Genomic DNA, 23,551 nt, shown 5'->3' with positions numbered 1-23,551 from the left:
GATGAAGAATTAGACTAGCTCTTAGATAGAAATGAAAGCTATATGAAAAACCATAGAAACGAGAAGCAACTATTATACAAGTTCGATGACCAACCTTGACAACAACATCGTGATCTCAGAGGGGCCGTATCTTGAGCTCAACCTGAAACTTGTTAGACAAGATACCTACAACTTTACAACATAACTCACTAAAATATCCTCCGAAAAAGCAAACATGCAAGCGCCGAACACAAGATTACAAAGGCAGTAGAGCATAACACAACAGAAATCACAGCATCCAAGATAGCTCTGAACTACCATCATGTCTTTCTGCTATCAACTATGAAAAACATACCATCAATCAAGAAACCATGCTGAAAATTGTGCAGATATTGAGACTGTACAACAGCAGCTTCTGGTTGAAAACTCTAAGATCAAAAGGAAAAGTGAAAATTGGCCTAAATTGTTTCATACACATTTGTTCCACAAAAACATAAAATGGAGAGGAAGGAGTATTAAGAAACTGAAATGGAATCCAATATCTAGTAGCGTTTGAGTTACCACTTGCCAGTCAGAAATAACTACAACTGAAACATGCTAAATGCTGCACAAAGTTTATGTAATCAGAGAACTGGAAGAGTTGAAATTTAGTGATGCATTCATGATTTGATAGTTTCTTTTCTTTACAGAAATCAGTCAAACAACAATCTACAACTTAACACTTCATGGATGAATTCTCATCTCATCGGACCTTCCTCTGAGACTTGAATGGGTATCGAGAAGGAGGGGAAGGTGAAAATTCAACCGGTAGCTGAGGGGACACTAGGTCTCCAGTCAGAATCCCCACTACATCTTTCATTGATGGCCGGCGAGTAGGAGATTTCTGCAGGCAGAGAAGGGCCACTGTGATGCATAGCAATGCTTGGTCTTTATTAAAAGACTGGATATTCTTATCAACCAAATCAAGAAGCTTCCCAGCACGGGCAAGATGCCGTGCCCATGACAGGAGATTGGCTCTTTGGAACTCCGACATTGGGGATCCCGTCACCTGAAGTGGTCTACGTCCCGCGATCAGAACTAATAAAAGAACCCCAAAACTATAGACATCACACTTCTCAGATACATCAGCACCACCGCCATACTCTGGTGCAATGTAGCAAACAGTTCCTCTCATACTTGGCGTGCTACTAATACCACCACTCTTCGGTATCTCCCCACTAACGGAATCAAAACTATTCTTCCTTGCTCGCCAAAGCTCACCGCTGATTCCATCCAACCACCAGTCCATGCTTCCCCTACTACCCCTGCTTCTACTCCTGCTCCGGCTCCTTTTCTTCTTCCCATCAGCATACCGCTCATCATCTCTCGGCCACCCACTCTCGTTATAACAATCATCACTCATGGACCCTTGAGCTTGTTTCTTCTTTTTCTTCTTCTTTTTCTTCCTCTCCAACTCTTCACAGTATTCCTCCTTCCACCACTCCCTTGCAGGCCTTCTCCTCTCTTTCTTCACACTCTTTTCATCATCTAACGAGACCCACCAGTCCAACTGCCTACGTTTCTTCTTCTTCTTTTCCATTTTCCCCACAACCCTAGAACTCGATGATGCCCCACCAATCCAGTCACTTTTCGGCCTCTCCTTCTTGATCTCATTCCCGATCCACTCCATCACATAATCCTTAACCTTGCCTGATTCCACATCCACCCCTGTATCTTGCTTCCACCACCAATCTTTCCCTGAAACGCTCTTCTTTTTCTTCTTCTTCCACCTACTCCTCTCACCTCCACTGTCAGCGCTAAACCTATCAAAGTTCCCCTCAGAGACACTAGTCTTATCCAATCCGTTGGAAGGCGAAGCCATTTCAGCCACTGTCCTAGGAGACACCACAGGGGCTGCTTCCATCTCCGGTGACATCTCAACCACAGACACCGCTTCAGGCGAAGCCTCAACCCTAACAATCACACTTTCAGGTGTGCTATCAGCACCAACCAGATTATGTGCATTACTACCTTCCTCGAACCCGGTCGTGGTGATAACACTCTCCGTCTCCTCCATCACAGATCCATTATCATCAACCAAACTGCCCTCCTTTTTCACCTCACCTTCCACAATAACATTATCCTCGGCCTTGAACCTCGCTAACCCAAAATCACCAATCCTAGCATTAAAACTAGCATCTAAAAGAATATTACTGGGCTTAATATCGCCATGAATAATCGGCGGATCGCAATAATGGTGCAGATACTCCAACCCCTTTGCTATATTGAGAGCAATCATAAACCTCTTATCCCAATTTTTCAACTCCTCACTCTTCTTATGAAAAAGGCAATCTTGCAAGCTACCGCTCTCCATAAGCTCATAAACCAAAAGCATCCGACGTTTCTTGGGACTCGACGAGAAACCCACAACGGAAACAACGTATTTACAGTCGATCTTGGAAGAAAAAAGCAATTCATTCTGAAACTCACGCTCACCTTGCAAAGACCCGGAATCCATGAGCTTGACGGCGCCGTGGGAGAGAGTAAAGCCCGAATCTTTAGCGAAGTTGTAGCCCTGCTTGAAGTCGGCGCGGTAGACGGAGCCGAAACCGCCTTGCCCGAGGCGGAGGGAGGGCGAGAAATTGGAAGTGGCGCGGCGGAGGAGGGAGTAGGAGAGGCGGAGAGGGGGTTTCTTGGAGTCGGTGTCGGAGGCAGAAGGGGCGGTGCGTTTCTTGCTAATCCTGCGGAAGCAGAGGATCAGGAGGAGGAGGCAGGAAAAGGCAGCCGTCAAGCCGCCGGCGAGGGGCGGCAGGATGTGGTGGGACGCCGGCGGCGGAGACAGGAGGCGGCGGGAGGGCATATTGGTAATTTCGGCAAAAAGGGGTTGAGGGAGTTTTTAATGAAAACAACTCATTAACAGTGTATAAGAGAGCAGCAAAAAATGGAGCAGTTGATTGAGGGAATTGAGATAGATACAGCTTAATTGTATCTATAATTTTAAAGCTTTTTCTCTCTTTTTGCTCTAACACTTGTGTTACGTTTCTGGCCGTTGGATTTATTATTACACTTTCTTTTACTATTTATTTTAACGGTACTATTTTATTTCCTTATACCTCTGCAGCTCTACTTATTTAATTTCTTTTCCTTATTATAAAATTTAGACACTGAGAGAACACTATCATGGCATTTTATTTGACTTCATCAAGTCATTTTTAAATTGTAAAAACTTTCCTTTTTTTTGAGTGAAAAGACTCAGTAACCTAGCTCATCGAACAAAAAAAACAACTGATTATAATTAAATAAAAAAATCTGCCTCAACAAAATATCTAAAGTATTGACAGTTTAATCCAACAAAATATAACTCAAATTCAAAAATACTCTCACCATTTATTATGCTACAGTATTTATTGTCATCGGTACTAGCTGGTATATAAAATAAAACAATAGAGTGGATAAAAATCGACATTTCCCGGGTTCTAATGTCTACACTTTTTGAGGCATCGTTGAGTAAATTAGGGCATCCACTACGCGGCGCGCCACCGTCCCGCGTTTCGCCCTCGCATCCACTATGCGGCGCGCCACCGTCCCGCGTTCCGTCGCGGAGGGACGGAACGCTCGCGCGACGCGTTGCGACACGCCGTCCCGTCCCGCGGCTCGTGCCTGCGAGACACGGGACGGGCTGTCACGCCACCCGCCGTGGCGACGTGGCGCGCCCCTGCGCCATGCGTGACGCTCACTAGCAGGCCAGCGAGTGGGTGTCGTCACGCTGACGCAATAAATCATTTTTTTAAAAAAATCGAATTTAAAAAAAAAATACTTTTTATTTATAAAAATTGTTTTTATATTTAAAAACAATTTTTACAAATAAATAAATACAAGAAATTTGTAATAGCCCACATATATTTTATGGGCTTGCGAATTTATGAAACTCATTCTTGGTTGCTTTTCTTTTATAGAGACAACCTTGAATGTTTTATGTTCCACGTTCGATGTGGGACAAAGTCATTCTTGGTTGCTTCTCTTTTATAGAGACAACCTTAAATGTTTTATGTTTCACTTTCGATTTGGGATAAAATCATTCTTGGTTGTTTTTCTTTTATAGAGACATCCTTGAATGTTTTATGTTTCACTTTCGATGTGGGACAAAATCATTCTTGGTTGTTTCTCTTTTATAGAGACATCCAAGAATGATTTTGTCTCACATCGAAAGTGAAACATAAAACATTCAAGGATGTCCATATAAAATTGTATTTTAAATTATGTCATTTTTATTTTTTTAAGATTTTAATTATGTTTTTTTAAAATTTAAGTTGTATTTTTATTTTATGTTGTAATGTTATTTTAATTTTAATGAAGTGTGTTTGTTTTAATTGAATTGTGTTGGAAATATAAATAAAAAATGAAATTGAATGAATAGTAATTTAAGGGGCGGTTAAGGGATGAAGCGTTGCAGGTTCCGTCCCTTAGTTAAGGAATGGAGTAAAAAAGTACAGTGGAGCCCTTAAATAGTAGTTTAAAGGAATGTTAAGGGACGGTATGGAGACAGCGTAGTGGATGCTTTCACGAGATTCTTGATATAGTGTTACGATCGTTACTGACTGTGCAATTCAAGAATTTATAATGACTTTAAATAATCAATATAAAATTATACTTGAGGGAAAAAATAGTTCTTGGATTAGGTGTTACGATAAAAATAAGATATAATTTCACTTGATGTGTTGTTGCTCTCGCACAATTCATAGTGGTTAATAAATATTGGATGTAGATCTAAATGTCAACACATTCATTGTCTCGAAGCCATAAAAATTGAGCTTTTAATTTTTTAGAAATTAAGTACTCTAACAATAACAATTCATTTGAAATTGAAAGTATAATGAAACGGTATTTGAGAATACTCTAATTGAAGCAAATAAAAAATTGATAGTATAAATTTTCACCTTTTTAAATGTTATACTTACAAGTTAAAATTGATTCTAAGGTGGTAATTTCACGTGTAACTGATGAAAAATGTGCTACATCCATTGTCCCAAAAACACATACTTACACCGGCATAAACTTTTCCCAATAATTGATCTTAATACATTTGGAGGTGTTCGGTTTACAAGATAAAATAATATCAAGATACAATCTAGGATTGAATTGTCATAGGGGTTAGTTATAACTAATTATCCCATGATTATCCATCTAGAGTTAAGTTATGAGATTGAATCTCATGAACCAAACACACTACAAATTTCATCTCGGATACAATCTTACAAACCGAACACCCCTTTTACAGACTATAGCATCCAATGCAAAAAGTGTTCAAAGAAATAGGCAAGATAGGTGAGGAGCAGGTTGTATTACTTTGTTGGTTTCCTTAATCGTTGTAAATTGCATTTTTATGATAATGAAATGTTGTTGGTAGGTATCCATAAGTTAATTTATCAGACATGACAGTGGCCATTTAATGAGTTGGTGGTTAGTATCATAGAATAAATATTCAATTGGGTGGACTACTGATATTTATAAGCTGTTATTTTCAGTTCCTGAGTAGGTAAGAAATGGAGATTATTACCCTAGAAAATATTGTTCCGGAAATAGTGTTTAGTATTCTTACTTTAATTCTATTTCCTTTTTCTTATTGTAATTATTTCATGTTCAACATCACTGTACTATAGTTCAGTTCTACTCTTTTAGCGATAGTAATTATAGTACTCCTACTGCAGTATATTGTTATTTTTATTTTGAAACGGTTTAACATAATCGGGATTTCATTTTGAGTTAATCAGAATCAAGTGACGTAAAATATCCTTGAAAGAGTTTTTGTTTATCTAAAATATGTATTTATATATTTCTTAGCGTTTTTTAATTAGAAAAAAAAATGGATGAGATTGTTCCTAACCCTTTTCTTTCAAAGAAAACATCCATCGGCTTTCGTGTTTAGGTATCTCTAACATGTTTTTTTAATCAAGGATAAATTAATGTGTTAACCGACTCAATTAGTCACTTCATTTTGTAAATAGAGAACACAAAAACTGAAAAAACAAAAATTGGTAAGACAGCAAAATTCATGGAAATGTTATTTTATTTGTTTTCATACTTAATAAATACTATTAAGTTCAAACTCAATTTATTAATTATTAATATACATCTTCAAACGTACTTACAAGTTTTACCATTTTAATTCCTGATCATAATTTATTCCCTGCATCAGTTTTCCAAAAATGATTAATGAAAAAGAATAAAAAAAAAGCGAAAGTATTCCTGGGAATAGTACAAATAAAGTAGTTCAGAAATCTTATGAAACAAGTTTTAGTAAAGGGAGAAAAAGGTGTATAAAAGATAAAAGAAGAAAAAAGAGAAAACAGGTTGGGATTGACCAAGATGCCATAGCAATAATAATAATCCATTGAAACTTTTCGATGAAATTCTTTTGTATTTCCCAGTCGCTTTTATCTTCATTTTTTTCTTTTTGGATGGAAGCTGCGCCATCATATTAGCTGTCACATAAGTCATCATAACTATATAGAAATAAAAATAAAAGGTTACATCCCAAAAATCAAGGTTGATACCTATTTCTCATGATAGACCAAATTAAAAGTGATCCATTAACATCATTCGCAATAATGTTTGTTTTTATGTGGTTTCCTGTCAAATTCTTAATCTCTGTGTTAATGGCCGACTTATCCATTTTAAAAAGAACTTTTAACTTGTGTAATAATGTAGGCACAACTTGTGTTAGTACTATTTGTTTTCATTCTACACAAAAGAGTTAGTGGAGTATAATTTTTCTTGTAACTGATCACCCTCTGAAATCAATTGCGCTACAGAGAGTTATAATTGTTCTTGCAACTCACCCTCTGAAATCAATTGCGCTACTCATCTCGGCAAATTATAATTGTATCCATTATCATTGTGTAAATAGTCAAATTCATTTTACCATCTGTACCCTTTTACAAACCCAAAACAAACTTGAAAGTCAAATGCAAAAGCTCGAATTCGGCCATATTGAGGATATCTCCAAATTCATAGCTCAATACAGATCATGCACTGCTAGAATTGTGAATTCCTTATTTTTCTATTTTTCGTCCTCAAGGGCAGCGTAGTTGGTTAAAGAGGGGCAGATTTGCAAATATTGAGGATATCTCCAAATTAATAGCTCAATACAGGTCATGCACTACTAGAATTGTGAATTCCTTATTTTTCGTCTGCAAGGGTGCGTAGTTGGTTATAGAGGGGCAGATTTGCAAGAATGGTCAAAGATCGATTCTTACTACTGCCGTGTAGTTGCAACACTTTTCAAGCTCAACACAGGCCATGCACTACTAGAATTGCGAATTCTTTATTTTTTTGTGAGCAGGGGCAGCGTAGTTGGTTCCAGAGGGGGCAGATTTGCAAGAATGGCCAAAGATCGATTATCATTACTGCGCGTAGTTGCAACACTTTTCAAGCACAAGTGTGAGGCCTTGGGAGGTGGGCTTCAGACAGGACAAGTTGGTTACGCCCTCCCCTTTAGTGAGTCACTACGTATCCTGATTGAACACTCCTCACAATAATGTCGGAACAGAACCTTAGAATTTGGGGTTCAACCTTTTTGCACGAATTGCAAATTCTAAATAAATATTGACACATAAAAAAGGGAATTAAACGACCAGAGAAATATTTCACGTGGCAGGACATTGTTGGTGAATAATGTTTTAAAAACCGAACCGGTAAGCGAACCGGTGAAGCTACCGGTTCATGGTTCAACCGGTCGGACCGGTTTAATCACTGGTCGAACCGTTTTACTGTTACAAATATATAATAATTCAATATATAAATCAAAATATGGTGTCCAATTTAATAAATGATAAAATATGATCAATAATGTATCACAAAAACATTCAATCTTTACATATAAAAATAAATAAAGTTTATATTAATTCAAAAAACTGAAGTGGTGGAATAATATTATAACGAATACAAATTATAATTAGTTTACACAAAAATATACTTTAATATCAATAGTTAGGCTACATAAATTAAATATATACTATAAAAATACATTTAATAACTAATATATATATATATATATATCGAAAAAATTGAACCTTATAATATAACGATAGTAATAATATATTAGTAACTAGTAAAGTATAGATAAAATTTAAAGGATGATAATTATATGTATCATAATAAATAAATATAAAACAAATGAATTATTAGTTTCTTTAAATAAAAATATTAATATTATATGTATAACAATATTTAATGTTCTTATATTTTCATGTGGGGCTTGTGGTGGAGTGGTTAAGCTTTTCTTAATTGGAGTGGAGGTTATGAGTTCAAGTTCTCCCAACAATAAGTTTTTAAAATTTTGAACAGAAAAAAGTAAAAACCGATTTCCGGCTGGACCGGTTCGACTGTCCGGTTCAAACGGTTCGGGGTGGCTCAAACTCACACTGGTTTAAATATGTAAACCGGACCGGACCACCTACCAGTTCATGGTCGAACCGGCCGGTCCGGTTCCGTCCGGTCCGATTTTTAAAACACTGATGGTGAACGAATATTCATGGGGTATAAAAAATCATCAATTTTTTAAAAACAAATCACAACCGATCGCCGACGAAATGTCTGTTTGAATCTGAGTGGAGAAATAATCAAAGGATAAAAATTGTCCAAAATCTGAATTTGTGAGTTATTAATTAAATACTGATTAAGTTTTGATTAAATAAAAACCTTTCAGATTTGTAAATTAATACTCCTAAATATTTTTTGCGTCCCAATATAGATGTTACACTTGGATTATGATGAGATTTAGAAAATAATAATACTTCACATAATGGACTTGGTAGCTTGTAATTTTGACAAGGTAACCTCCACGCGTTGACAAATAGATATATTGTTTTTTTAGAATATATTTGTACATTATATAGTGAAAAAACAAAGCTGCTTAGCCAAAGTCATATTTGTAAGGATTTACTGACAGGAAAAATGATCCTAACGAGAACTGAGAGCACACGTTGTAGCAAAAAATAATGAAACAAAAAGCGTTTTATTTCTTTAATTCTCAATGACTCGATCTATGGGGCTTCTATAGTATTTTTAGAGAACCCGAAAAGACTCAATTCTAAAAGGAAAAGGAACGACAAAAATAAGGAAACAAATCAATCAAAAATAAGGAAACAAATCAAAAAGAAATCAAAAGAAATCTATCTCTAATGGCTAACATAGTCCCGATACTTGGTAGGTCAGGACGCGGCTCTCCTTGGTCGGTCTTTCCTTGTCCCTCTCGTCTTTGGCCTGTCTCTTGCCTTTAAACCCTTCTCCTTGTCTTACTCGGATGTGTCGTGGTGCATGGATTCATGCACTCCATCGTCGACGTTCTCGGAGGTCGTATCAACTCCCCCTTCCATAACAACCGCCTTGTCCTTGAGGCGTAGATGAGGAAAATGAGTCTTCAGTAGATCCTCCGGCTCCCATGACAGTACAGCTCCTGCGTCGGAAGACCATCGCACCAACCATTGGACTTGTGGAATCTTATCGACCAATACCCTGTGTTTGCGCGTGGCGTCAATAGGAGTGTCTCAAGGTTGGCCCCATTTGAATTCTAGCGATAATGTGTTACGGTACCGACGGCCGATCACCCCGAGGAGTCGGCTCACGACGAGGCAATAGAAGAATTGGACGTGGACACGAGAGATAGAGGAGCCAGGGAGACGGAGAGAACCATCGCCAGAGATCGCGCGCGTAGGCAGCGCCGACCTCCGGCCCGTCTGGCCGACGTGGCACATGCATGTGGAGGACGAGACTTATTTCCTTTAGCTTAGTATTTCTTTTATTAGTTTTCTTTATTTTATTATCATTAGTACTTTTGGGCTTATTTAATTTAATTGCGTCGAGTGAATTATAAACTCCTTTCCGGGTTTTCTTAGTTCATTCTTTCCCGGATCGTATGTAGAATCAACCCTAGGGTCCTAGTATAAATAAGCGTGTATTTTATTTCTCTCCTTATGAAATAAGATATTTTTTACGCTAATTTTCCTTTCTTCTTCACAAAGAAACCTAATTCCTAACGTCGTTGATCGACGGGCAAAGATTCCCACGACTTCACGAAGGAATTGAATCGAGTTAAGGAATTCATCCTTAACAACTGGTGCCTTCATTGACGATCTCATTCATCCATGTCGAATCGAGTGGGAAATCGCACGGAACCGATGGGAGCAACGTCGGCTTGCGTCAACGTGGGTGTGGAGTCGCGGCCACTACCAAGTGGGGCCGTTGATCCACCATCGCTCGCCTTGGAGCACATCCTGGCGTCGCTCGCGCGCCTGGAGGCCAGGGCTGACGCCTCGGACCGCCGCGCCGCCAACACTCATCAACCGCAGCGACCGGAGGCGGACCCGCCTTACCCGGAGTGGCAGCGAGGGAGAGATGACGGGGGGCGGTACCGCTCCGTGGCCACGGCAGCGACGGGAGTCGCGACTCACCCTAATCTAGGGTTTGGCGGCGGCTTGCACTTACGAGGGGCGTCAACGGCGAACCCTACGGGAGCGTCTCCATGGGACATGTCCGGTGGAGTGGGGGTGCGTGGCAACCGACCAACGGCTTGGGATAATCCGTTGCACCGATCGGAGTCCCGTTTTAACCAACATCCGACGGCTTGGGATGGTGCATGGGGGCGTACGGATGGCGTAGGAGCCTCGGATTCGAATCGCTGGGATCAAGGGCGTGGGGATTAGCCCCGATACGAGAAGATGAAAGCTCCCCGATTTGACGGCTCTGACGCGGCGAATTGGATATCGAGAGTGCAATATTATTTTGAGCATATGGGTACGCCGGAAGAACGGAGGCTGCATTATGTGGTGATGATGTTTGAAGGGCAGGCATCAGAGTGGATTTTTAATTACCGCGAGAATAATCCGGATGCGAACTGGTGGGATTTTCTGGCGGATGTGCGCAGGCGATTTGATCCTCAATGTTTTCAGAACTTCATCGGGTTAATTGCGAAGTTGTGCCAGACAGGATCTTTGGGGGAGTATAACGCGTCTTTTGAGACGATGCTGAACCGTGTCAGGGGCGTCCCGGAGTATATTTTATTGCCAATTTACATTGAGGGTTTGTCTCAGCCGGTTAAGAACCAGGTGCGTCACCAGTACCCGGCATCTGTGGCCGCGGCTATGGCGCTAGCGGTGGATTTCGATAGTTGTTTGGAGAAGCCCCAGATACCCCCAGGATTTCAGTGCTGTGGGGGACCGCGCTTTGAGCAGAAACAGCCTGTTCAGCCACCGCATATTAATAGGCCCCCGCAGCAGAAATTCTCCGAGTTTGCGAAGCTGCCCGTGATTCGATTGACTGTTGCGGAGAAGGCGGAGCGTTCACGCTTGGGGCTGTGTTGGTTTTGTCCAGAGAAGTGGGTTCCGGGGCATAACTGCCGCGGGAAGTTCTTGGTCTACATGGGCGTGGACGACGACTCTGAGGATGAGGTGTAGGAGGATGAGGAGACTACTCCGAGAAATCAAATGGTGACCGCGGATCTTTCTCACATCTTTGCGATGGAGGGGAGACAAAAAGAGGACGACATAGAATTGGCGGGTAGAATTGGATCTGCGGAGGTACGGATCTTGGTCGACACAGGTAGTTCGCATGACTTCCTCCATCCCAGCGTGGGGGAGAAGTTGGCGCTGCCCCTTCAACGGGTACGGCCGTTTAGAGTTTATGTGGGGAACGGCCAGTCATTACTCTGTTCTTGGACGACCAAACAGACGAGGATAGTGGTTCAGAACCACGTCTTTATGGTGGATTTACACATCCTGCCGATCCACGGACCGGACGTGATCTTGGGAAGGATGTGGCTTAAGTCCCTCCGCCGGGTGACGAATGACTTTGAGACGGGCACGTTGGAGTTTGTGCGCAACGGGGAACACATTATTCTGAAGTTGGTGCCGCCACCGACCAGGGTGGTATCCATGCGTCAGTTTGCGTCGTTGTTCACTCTTAACGGCGAGTCAGAGCTCTATGAGCTCGTCCAGTTACCGCAACGGGAGGCGTTGCAGGAGCAGCCGGCGATTTCTTTTCCAACCGAATTGCCGGAGGAGATCGTGGCAGTACTGAGAGCGCATAATGGGGTGTTTGGCATGCCGACAGGAATTCCTCCCCGCCGGCCGTTTGATCACAGGATCCATCTGCTTCCGGACTCGAAACCAGTTAACGTGCGGCCTTACAGATACCCCTACTTCCAGAAGACGGAAATAGAGAGACAAGTGAAGGAGATGTTGGACTTAGGCATAATTCGCCCCAGCCAGAGCCCTTTCTCGTCGCCGGTATTACTGATCCGGAAGAAGGACGGCTCATTCCGCTTTTGTATTGATTACCGGGCCTTAAACGCGGCAACGGTTCCCGACCAATTTCCAATCCCGACGACTGATGAATTATTTGATGAGTTGGGGTCGGCAAGGTTCTTTTCCAAGTTGGATCTGCGTTCCGGCTATCACCAGATCAGGATGTGTGACGAGGACATATATAAGACCACTTTTCGCACGCATGATGGGCACTTTGAGTTCCTGGTTATGCCATTCGGGCTAACAAACGCGCCGTCTACCTTCCAGTCGGCCATGAATACTTTGTTTAGGCTGCTCTTGCGCAAGTTCGTGATCGTGTTCTTCGACGACATCCTCATCTACAGTCCCACGCTGTCGGCACATGTTCGCCATCTGAATGAAGTACTTACTATTCTCGCGAGGAGTAATTTCTATGTTAAACTGAATAAGTGCACCTCTGCGTGTACAACGGTGGAGTATCTGGGCCATGTGATTTTGGAGGGGCACTTAATGGCGGACCGGTCTAAAATCGAGGCGATGTTAGCGTGGCCGGTGCCTACCTCGGTGCGCCAACTTCGCGGATTTTTGGGTCTGACGGGCTACTACAGGCGGTTTGTGCAGCATTATGCTTCAATTGCGGGTCCTCTGACGGAGTTATTAAAGAAGGACTCGTTTGGATGGTCGGCGGAAGCGGAGATGAGCTTCACAGCATTGAAGGACGCTATGTCGACGGCTCCGGTCCTTCGATTACCCGATTTCACCCGGACTTTCTACTTGGAGACTGATGCGTCCGATTTTGGGGTCGGGGCGGTGCTACTTCAGGATAGCCATCCCCTGGCGTACTTCAGTAAGAAGCTGGGACCAAGGCGCCGTGTAGCATCGACGTACCACAAGGAACTTTACGCCATTTTTGAATCTGTGCAGAAGTGGCGACAGTACTTGCTTGGTCGGGAATTCGTAATCCGCAGCGACCAAAAGAGTTTGAAGGATCTCCTGCAGCAGGTGATTCAGACACCCGATAAGCAGTTCTATGCAAGGAAATTGATGGGATATAAATTCCGCATCGAGTATAAGACGGGTGCCTCGAACAAGGTCGCTGATGCCTTGTCCAGAAGGGATCCGGACGCCGAGGTGGAGGTAGAACCCGACGCCGCGGCAGAGGGACAGGACCCGGCGGAGGATAGCCGCGTACTGGCCATGGTGGCGCAGCCGGTCCCCGAGGTCCTTCAGACGTTGAGAGACGAGGCGCAGACGAGTGCAGAATTAGTTGATTTGCGGGCGGCCGTGGAGACGGGTACGGGCGACCCGGCGATATCATTTGTGGACGGCCTCTTATACTACAAACGTCGCATGTATGTGAGTCGGGATTCATCAGTCAAGGACGTGTTGCTCCAAGAGTTTCATGCGGCGCCGGCAGCCGGTCACCCGGGTGTCGACCGTACTTTTAAGCGCCTCGCGGCGGCGTTCTTTTGGAAGGGGATGCGCAAGGATGTCAAGTGATTTGTGGAGGCTTGTTTTGACTGCCAGACGACGAAGTATTCCACCCAGACGCCAGCAGGGCTGTTGCAGCCGCTACCGAACCCTCACAGGTTTGGGAGGACGTTTCGATGGATTTCATCACGGGCCTGCCACAGTCACGGGGCTTCACAGCGATTCTAGTGGTGGTTGATCGGTTGACGAAGTACGCGCACTTCTCTCCATTACCAAGGAACTACAATGCCCTGAAGGTGGCCGCTGTGTTCATCGAGACGGTGGTAAAACATCATGGGTTCCCGAAGACGTTGGTTTCGGACAGAGACCCGGTCTTCTTGAATAACATTTGGGAAGGAATGTTGCGTTTGAGTGGGACGAAGCTTAATTTCTCGACCGCCTATCACCCGCAGTCGGATGGGCAGACGGAGGTGCGAAATAGGGGGTTGGAGCAGTATTTGAGGGCATTCGTCGCGGATAGACCGTCCAAATGGTCGAATTTTCTGCCGTGGGCGGAACTTGCATTGAATTGCTTCCATCATGAAGGGTTGGGGACATCACCATTCAAAGCGCTGTACGGGCGCGACCCCCCACACTCATCGCGGCACAACCGCCAGCGTCAACACCTCCGGACGTAGCAGAAATGATTACTCAACGGGGGGAGTTGATAGTGGCGCTTCGAAGAAATCTGGAGCGCGCACAGCAGAGAATGCGCGAGGTGGTGAACAAGCACCGTAGGGACGTTGAGTTTGAGGTCGGGGATATGGTGTTGTTGAAGTTACAATTATACCGACAACATTCCGTCGAGAAGCCTTTATCGTCGAAACTCGCGAGGCGATTTTATGGGCCCTTTGAGGTGTTGGAGCGAATTGGCCAGGTGGCTTATAGGCTTAAGTTGCCAGAGGGAAGTCGCGTGCACGACGTGTTTCATGTAGGGCTGTTAAAGCCTTTTGTTGAGGGGGTCAGCAAGGCGACAACGCCGCTCCCCGTTACCTTCGCGCGTGGTAGACCGGTGGTCCGCCCATCGCGGGTGCTGGATCGACGAACGGTGTGGCGCGATGGGACGTCGGTGGAGGAGCTGCTCCTGGAATGGGAGGACGACGCCGGTGATCCGAGTTGGGAACCTAGAGATGTGGTGCAACGCCAGTTTCCATCCTTGCTCCTTGAGGACAAGTTCGCCGCTATCGGGGGGGGAGTTGTTACGGTACCGACAGCCGATCACCCCCGAGGAGTCGGCTCACGACGAGGTAATAGAAGAATTGGACGTGGACACGAGAGATAGAGGAGCCAGGGAGACAGAGAGAACCATCGCCAGAGATCGCGCGCGTAGGCAGCGCCGACCTCCGGCCCGTCTGGCCGACGTGGCACAAGCATGAGGAGGACGAGACTTATTTCCTTTAGCTTAGTATTTCTTTTATTATTTTTCTTTATTTTATTATCATTAGTACTTTTGGGCTTATTTAATTTAATTGCGTCGAGTGAATTATAAACTCCTTTCCGGGTTTTCTTAGTTGATTCTTTCCCGGATCGTAGGTCGAATCAACCCTAGGGTCCTAGTATAAATAGGCGTGTATTTTATTTCTCTCCTTATGAAATAAGATATTTTTTACGCTAATTTTCCTTTCTTCTTCACAAAGAAACCTAATTCCTAACGTCGTTGATCGACGGGCAAAGATTCTCGCGACTTCACGAAGGAATTGAATCGAGTTAAGGAATTCATCCTTAACATAATGCCACACTTTCAGACTTGTGTGGAACGAACAGTTTCAACAACAAGACATGGAAAACGTCGTGGATCTTGCTATCGACGGGCAGCTGTAAGCGATAAGCTACCTTCCCAATGCATTCCAAAATCACATATGGCCCATAATAGCAACGAGTGAGCTTGTTAGATAGCGGTCTACCTACCGACTTCTGTCTGTATGGTTGAAGCTTAATTAATACCGAGTCCCCCACCTTAAATTCTATGTCTCGGCGTTTCCGATTCGCAAACTCCGTCATGGACAGCTGTGACTTCTGAATGCGGAGCTTCAGAGCTCGCAATGTTTCCTCCCGTTCCTTTAACAAATCCGTCACTTCCACATTGTGCGACGGTCGAGCATAAGTGTCGAACAAACTCGGCGGTTCCCGGCCATAGAGTGCCTGGAAAGGTGACATCCTAATGCTCGCATTGACACTGCAATTCAAAGCCAATTCCGCCCATGGCAAAAGGGCGAACCAACGCTTGGGTCGATCATAAACAAAGGCGCGCAGATATTGTTCCAAGGCGCTGTTTGTCACCTCCGACTGGCCGTCCGTCTGCGGGTGATAAGCGGTGGTAAACTGTAACTTAGTAATGTGTATCAACAATCAATAAAAGTGATATTCAATTTTCATCCAACAAGATCAACATACTCAAGCACACCCAACAATAATTAATTCCAAAAATCCAAGTCCCACAAATTCATCATCGTCCATCAAACTCCAATCCAAACTTCCAATATATAAATCAACAACAAGGCCATTCAAGGAAAAAATTCAAGATCAAAACTAAGGGGAAGGAGGTTCTAGTTTTTCTACTTTTTTTTAAAGATTTTCTTGAAAAAAATACGAAGAAAAAGAAGTTTTAACAAAAGGAAAAAGAAAAAAAAAAGAAAAGGAAAAAAAAAATCAAACGGAAAAGGAAAAAAAAGTTTAAAGAAAAGAATTTTTTATTACTATTTTTATTTAACTTAAGCTCTATGGAGAAAAACTTCAGCTCTACGGAGGAGAAAACTAAAGGTAAAAAAAATAATAAAAACAAGAGAGCAAGCATATTTTATATCTCACCCACGCTCTACGGAGTATATCAAATGTTGTAGCAGATAATTGCATCTTCCATAGGAGCGCAGAGTAATCCATTATTGTGCTTGGTGCTCCTTGCAAAACAAATACAATAAAAACAATTAAAACAAAACTATACAAAATATTACACTCCAAATTAGTATTATCAACCGTTCTACAATATCAGCTTAAAGCAATAATATTCCCCGGCAAAGGCGCCAAAAACTTGATGCACTATTTATTAGCACTAAAAATACCTGCAAGCATACAAGGTAGATCTAGTATAGCTAAAGGTCAGTACCGGATATCGAACACAGGGAATAAGATTGCAACTGACTACCATATACTAAGCGTCATATACTATCTAGAGACACGTGATTTTTGGGTTGATTAATTAAACTAGACTGAAAGAAATAAACAAAAAAATGGAAAACATAAAAAGAAATAATACAAAGGAGGCTTAAGAATGTAGAATTTTAGGATCCAAAAACACAATCGACTTCCTTGAATTACGGTCTCCAGAGCTATTAAGTCGATCACAATTATAGATTAAACCCCCTCCCGAGGCGAGAAACCTGTAGATTAGGTGATAGGATTGAAGTCCCCTTCTAACCCTTAAACCCCTAACTCCTAAAAGCATATAAGATCAAAGACCTCACTCAAAACCTCAACTCTCCCGAGTTCTATTGAATTAAGGTGTGAATTATCCCTTTTTCCAAGTCAATTATTTCATCTCCCGAGTACTCTAATCAACTCTAACATGTATTCAAGAGGTAGCTAATCAATTGAACATAGAAAGCACCAGATAAATCAAATAACTGCAAGAGCTAACAAGGAAAATCAATCGAATATCTATACCAAAAATTCTACAAAAGATGTTCTACTCATAGACAAGTAAAAACTACAATTAAAGTATGAGACATGAAAGAAATTGATAAAACCCAAGGTTGAATCTTCAATCTTCAGTCTTCTCTTGCCTGGATCTGCAGAGCTCTGCTCCAATGGAAGATGGATGAATTATGTGTGTATTATGGAATGGAAAGAGGTGTACAGATGGAGAAGGATTGGAGGCTCTGAGATCAAGATTATGAATTAGGTTCAGAGGTATTTATAGGCTGGAAAAAAGTTTATTTTTGATAAATTTCGTGCCCTACAAGAAATAGGAGAGATTTGGCTTCATAATATAATAATTTCTTTTCTTCCGTGAATTTCCGCCTAATTTCCGCCAGATTTTGACTGCACTGCGCGATGTTTGTAAAATGGTCATAACTTTCTCCACAGAACTCCGATTTAGATGTTTAAGGTATCCACGCGAAGGTCTTTCGAAGACGAAGAGATTGGTATCTAGTAAGCACTGATTGTACTTCAAAATAGCTTCCAGAATGGGCTCGAACAGAGGCTGCTGCAGTTTGGCCTTTTTTTCACCTTTTTTATCTTTTTCTATCATTTATCAACAAACACGTCAAAAATACCAAATGTATAACATATGCAATTTAAGAACATAATTTGCATGATTGACATTTAAAACAAGTTAAATCTAGTCCTTAAAAACATGCAAAATCTGTGTTTGTCACTTAGTACCTCTTAGAGTTAGCAATTCGTAACAAAAGTTGCTCATGAAAATCAGGTCCCGATCCGAGAGGAGCTTCTTGGGGAAACCATGCAATTTTACCACCGTGTCGACAAAAAGGAGAGCGACTGTTGGTGCGTCGAACCCGGACTTCAGAGCCCCAAAGTGCGCATGCTTATAGAGGCGGTCAACTACAACCATAAACGTCGTGTAGCCAAAAGGTGGGGGTAATCCTACGATGAAATCCATGGATGCCGCTTCCCAGACCATATTAGGGATCGGTAATGGCTGAATCAAACTGTTGGGTTAATCACGCACATCACGCCGTAAGCCCTGTCAATAGAACAAGGAAGCTACTCGAGCAAAGGTGCGCCGTTCCCCTGGATGGCCCGCCGTCGGTACATAGTGGCATTCCTCCAAAATTGCCTTACACACCGCTGATTCGCGACTTATCAGCAAACGTCTCTTGAAATATAAAAGACCATCAGCAGCCGATACATGTTTCGGTCCCTTGCCGACTACCACCAACTCATGCAATTTCACCAACTCCGGGAGCAATGAGTTTTCTGCCCGAATGACCTCCAAAATCGCCGGCATATGTCTTGCATACATGCTGAAAATGTGCTAAGCGTCGGGTCTGGAATTGTCCCCGTGACGAGATAACGCGTTTGCCACTTTGTTTGCTGCCCCGACATTATATTCGATAGTAAACTTAAATCCCATTAGCTTCTTCACATAGAACTGCTGGTCCGGCGTCTGACCCACTTGTGAAAGTAGCTCCTTAAGACTTCGTTGATCACTACGAATTATGAACTCACGGCCGAGCAGGTATTGACGCCACTTTTGCACCGCCTCAACAATGGCGTAGAGTTCTTTATGATACATCGAAGCAATGCGTCGTCGTGGGCCCAATTTCTTGCTGAAATAAGTAATCGGATGATTTTGCTGCATTAAGACTGCCCCGATTCCGAAATCCGAAGCATCTGTCTTAACTACGAAAGTCACCGAAAAATCTGGTAGGTGAAGGACCAGGGTCGAGCTCATAGCCGACTTTAAATCGGAAAAGCTCTTATCCACAACGTCAGACCACAGGAATGAATCATTTTTTAACAGCTCCATCAAAGGGGCAGCAATGAGGGAATAATTCTTGATGAAACACCGATAGTACCCAGTCAACCCTAGAAATCCCCGTACCTGTTTAATATTGGTTGGAGTAGGCCAAATCATCATGGCCTCGATCTTGGCCGGATCCGCGTACAACTCTCATGCTGCAATAATATGGCCAAGGTAATCGATTGAGGCTACCCCAAACGTGCACTTGGACTGCTTAATATAAAACGAATTCGTCTGTAGCATATTAAATACCTCGGTGATGTGACAGATATGATCGTCAATCGAACTGCTGTAGACAAAAATGTCGTCGAAGAAGACTATGACGAACTTGCGGAGAACGGTTGGAAGATACTGTTCATGGCTGCTTGCAATGTCGAAGGAGCATTCGTGAGGCCAAACGGCATGACGAGGAACTCGAAATGACCATCGTGGGTGCAAAAAGCTGTCTTGTGGATATCATCCACATGCATCCGAATCTGATGATACCCAGAACGTAGATCTAATTTCGAGAAAATTCGAGCCGCATGTAGTTCATCAAAAAGCTCGTCAGCCGTGGGTATCGGGAATTGATGCTGCATTTAAGGCACGATAATCGACACAGAAGCGGAAAGAACCGTCATTCTTACGAACCAATAATACCGGGGACGAGAAAGGACTCGTGCTCGGCTGTATTACACCCTGCTGGAGCATATCTCTGACCTGTTATTTGATATCAATCTTCTGAAAGTAAGGATATCGGTAGGGCCTGACATTTACCAGCGCGGTAGGTTGCGGAAGGCGGATCCGATGGTCCCAACGGCGAGACGGTGGTAAGCCCGTAGGGACAGAGAACACAGAATCGAAAGCTGACAGAGTATCGGTCAACAAGGGGTTTACTGGTAGCATAGGCGCCTTGTCTGTCAGTGTGGAGTGGTTGACATGAATCAGTTCAAACATTTGGGCCTCCGATTCTTGCCCGAATAATGAAAACAAACCGTTGTACGAGACCTTGCGCGATGGGGTGTCCTTCCCTTGTAAGCATACCGGGCCGCTGTCCAATTCGAATTTCATGTGTAGGGTCCGGTAATTTTTTATGACGTCGCCCAAGTCCTGAAGCCATTGAACACCCTAAACTACATCCAGGTCATCAATTTGCAACATAAACAAATCAATAGTGAAGGCGTGGCCATGTAAGGTAAGTGGGGTGTTGAAACTAACGTAATCGCATCTTAGGGAGGCGCCAATACCCACAAACACCCGAAACGGTGAAATAACGTGCAACGACAAACACAGCTTCTCGGCTATGCCCGGCTTGATGAAGTTATGTGTACTTCCGCCGCCGATCAAGACGGATAAGGGCGAGTCATTAATGTGGCATGTCAGGCGAATGGAACGCGGTTTTAGTTTCGGAACGATGAGAAGTTTCCGAGAGACGTCCCTAGTGATTGCCATGTTCATCCCGTCCTCATCCAGGACATCGTGTCAAGGGTCGTTGTTATCCTCATCATCGCTGTCCGCCCCAAACAAAACATAGAACCTCTTCGCGGAAACGTGTTCTTGAGTATACTTCTCTGGGCAGTACCAGTACAAGCCACAGGTTGTCCTCTCGTTCCGCGGCCGAGATGCGAACCATGGGGTAGTCGTGTAGGACCCCCTCCCGTTGCTTCCGTGGCTGGGGTGGCGCTTGTTTTACAATCTCCAGGGACTTGAACCCAGATTACGTCGTTCCCATCGGTCCCCGTTGGTCCCGCTTTTGCCACTGCGGCCGACCGGTGGATGTGATCGCCGGCGATGAAATCGTGCGGCAAGCTGCTAACTGTTGGGCCAATGTTATGGCGTCGCTTAGTGAAGACGACCGAAGGGTCAGTAATTCGTGCTTCAGAGCAGGTGTAAGTCCCGCGATGAAAAGGGACGTCAAAGTCTCATCACCGACGTTGGATACTTTTCTGAGGATAGGTTCAAATTCCTCCAAATAGTCCTCCAAGGATCCGGTCTGTCGTAGAGCAGCAAGACGGCCCACATAATCCTCATATAGGTCCGGATCAAAATGTCGCTTGATATCTTAAAGAAAGTCCTCCTAACTACGGCATTCATTATTCGTCTCCCAAAAACCAAACCATTTCGCAGTTGCATCGTCCAACAAGAATTCGGTTAAGTACAGTCTGTCTGCCAGGGAAGTAAAATTATGATTGTAGTACTTCTAGACCTTCTTTATCCATAAATTAACCCACTCACCACTGAATCGTGGGGGCTCGATTTTCATCTTTGGCCATGTGTCGGCGTTGAACCCTACCGGCTTGACGAGCACGGATCGCGGTAGTGACCACCCTCGTGGCTTTGACGTCATGACCGTAGCAGTCCCATCTGGCGGTTTCTTTCCCAGATCCTTCACTGCCACCAATAAACGCACCATATGGTCCTCCACGCTTTTGTTTAGCGCAGACTGCTGGCGCTCAAACGATTCGTGGGCGAACCTATTTGCTTGGATTTTCTTTTCATCGTTGGCTAGTCGGATGGAGATGTCATAGACCATCTGGCCGACTTCGTTGAGGTTAAACTCGGTGGGTGTCTCCATCGGTATCGATCCTGATCCTTCCGGCATGGTGGATGCAAGCGCAGGGGAAGAGAGGCTCAATGATGCACCAGATGATAGGAATAATCCTAACGAGAATTGAGAGCACACGTTGTAGCAAAAAATAATGAAACAAAAGTAACCGAGAGCTTAAGATGAGAAAAAGCATTTTATTTCTTTAATTCTCAATGACTTGATCTGTGGGGCTTCTATAGTATTTATAGAGAACCCGAAAAGACTCAATTCTAAAAGGAAAAGGAACGACAAAAATAAGGAAACAAATCAATCAAAAATAAGGAAACAAATGAAAAAGAAATCAAAAGAAATCTATCTTTAATGGCTGACATAGTCCCGATACTTGGTAGGTCGAGACGCGGCTCTCCTTGGTCGGTCTTTCCTTATCCCCCTCGTCTTTGGTCTGCCTCTTGCCTTTAATCCCTTCTCCTTGTCTAACTCAGACGTGTCGTGGTGCATGGGTTCATGCACTCCATCGTCGACGTTCTCGGAGGTCGTATCATTTACTGATCTTAGACAACGAATACATTTGGATCTTAATGAAATTAGGATAGTAAATTAATCACGAGTCATGACCTTCAACCATTATACAGATGCTGACTCCAATTTAATATAGCATCTAGGTGGTATGTGATCAATTGCTAACTCATCCCTTAATTGTTAACTATAATTAATATAAGATCATAGGATTTTAGAAATCTAGTAGTCTAAAATTTGTCACGTGTAATTTTTGTTTTTATTAATTAAATCGAAAAAGATAAAAAAAACTACAAAATTAGGGTTTTGAATGAAAATGTCAATATAGTGTTTTGAAAATATCAACACAATATTTTGATAATGTCAACACATTGCTTTAAAAATGACATTCTACATATACTATATTGAGATATTGTATATACTATGTTAACATTTGTTGCTATACGAAAAAATTGAAATTTTTTTAAAATTTTCGAAAATTTTGACCTCGCAAGTGATATCTCGTTAGAATCCTTATGAAATTATCTTTAATTTGATATATGTTGTGCGAAAAAATAATTTAAATCGAGAAAGTTATAGGTGTTTTAAAGTTATGTGATATTTTTCAAAAGTTAATTACAACTAATTTATTGTAAATTGACCTTAATATCCTTATTGACGTTTTTTTATCGTGTCTCTTGATTTGAATATCTAATGGCTATTATTTAATTGTAATTAGTATTTAAGTATTGAGTTAGCAATATAACACTCTCCATATACATACAATTAGATAGCTTTCTATAAAGTAGAACGCATGCTTTTGTTTTTCTAGATGGAAATATTCAATGGAACATGACATTGACAACAATTACGAAATACTACAAATATTACAACCTACAAGAACACATGAATATTCTATTTCAAACATTTGAAACTGAAGTATCACACACTATTAACAACAAAACATCTTAATTTGACTATTACCAATATAATAAATGGCCGACATAGTCCTTTACTTTGTTGCAATGGCGAATTCTATATTTAGCAATTAGACCGTTCATCATTTAAATTCAATTTTTTATGTAATATATTATTTATATATAAGGGACATTTATGGAGAATGGGTCGATAACAAGATTTACATGACGTTGTTGAATTAAAAATTAAAAATTTAAAATTTAAAATTATGGATCCCCATGATAGTACCATCTATTCATGAAAATGGTTTCCGCCTAGGCATGCACACGGGTCGGAACCGCCGGTTCCGGTTCATGAACCGGCGGTTCACGGTTCATCATTCCCATGAACCGGAACTGGTCCACCAAGGGTCCCAGC

General features: G+C 42.6%; 1 protein-coding gene across 1 annotated transcript; it reads right to left on the bottom strand.

Moving 5' to 3' along the window:
- Positions 1 to 616: 616 nt before the first annotated feature.
- On the bottom strand, positions 617 to 2,981 carry LOC121748617 (receptor-like serine/threonine-protein kinase At4g25390). The gene has a single exon (XM_042143085.1). The coding sequence runs from the start codon at positions 2,816 to 2,818 to the stop codon at positions 722 to 724; it is 2,097 nt and encodes a 698-aa protein (XP_041999019.1). The 5' UTR covers positions 2,819 to 2,981; the 3' UTR covers positions 617 to 721.
- Between the last annotated feature and the right edge of the window lie 20,570 nt (positions 2,982 to 23,551).

This window comes from Salvia splendens, chromosome 9 (assembly GCF_004379255.2).
Source record: "Salvia splendens isolate huo1 chromosome 9, SspV2, whole genome shotgun sequence".
Lineage (NCBI taxonomy): Eukaryota > Viridiplantae > Streptophyta > Magnoliopsida > Lamiales > Lamiaceae > Salvia > Salvia splendens.
The sequence above is the reverse complement of the archived record's forward strand: the minus strand, read 5'-3'. Positions and strand labels throughout refer to the sequence as shown.

Bases quoted from the DNA above. Each gene is read 5' to 3' on its own strand.
- LOC121748617 (XM_042143085.1), bottom strand. From the start codon at position 2,818: ATGCCCTCCCGCCGCCTCCTGTCTCCGCCGCCGGCGTCCCACCACATC.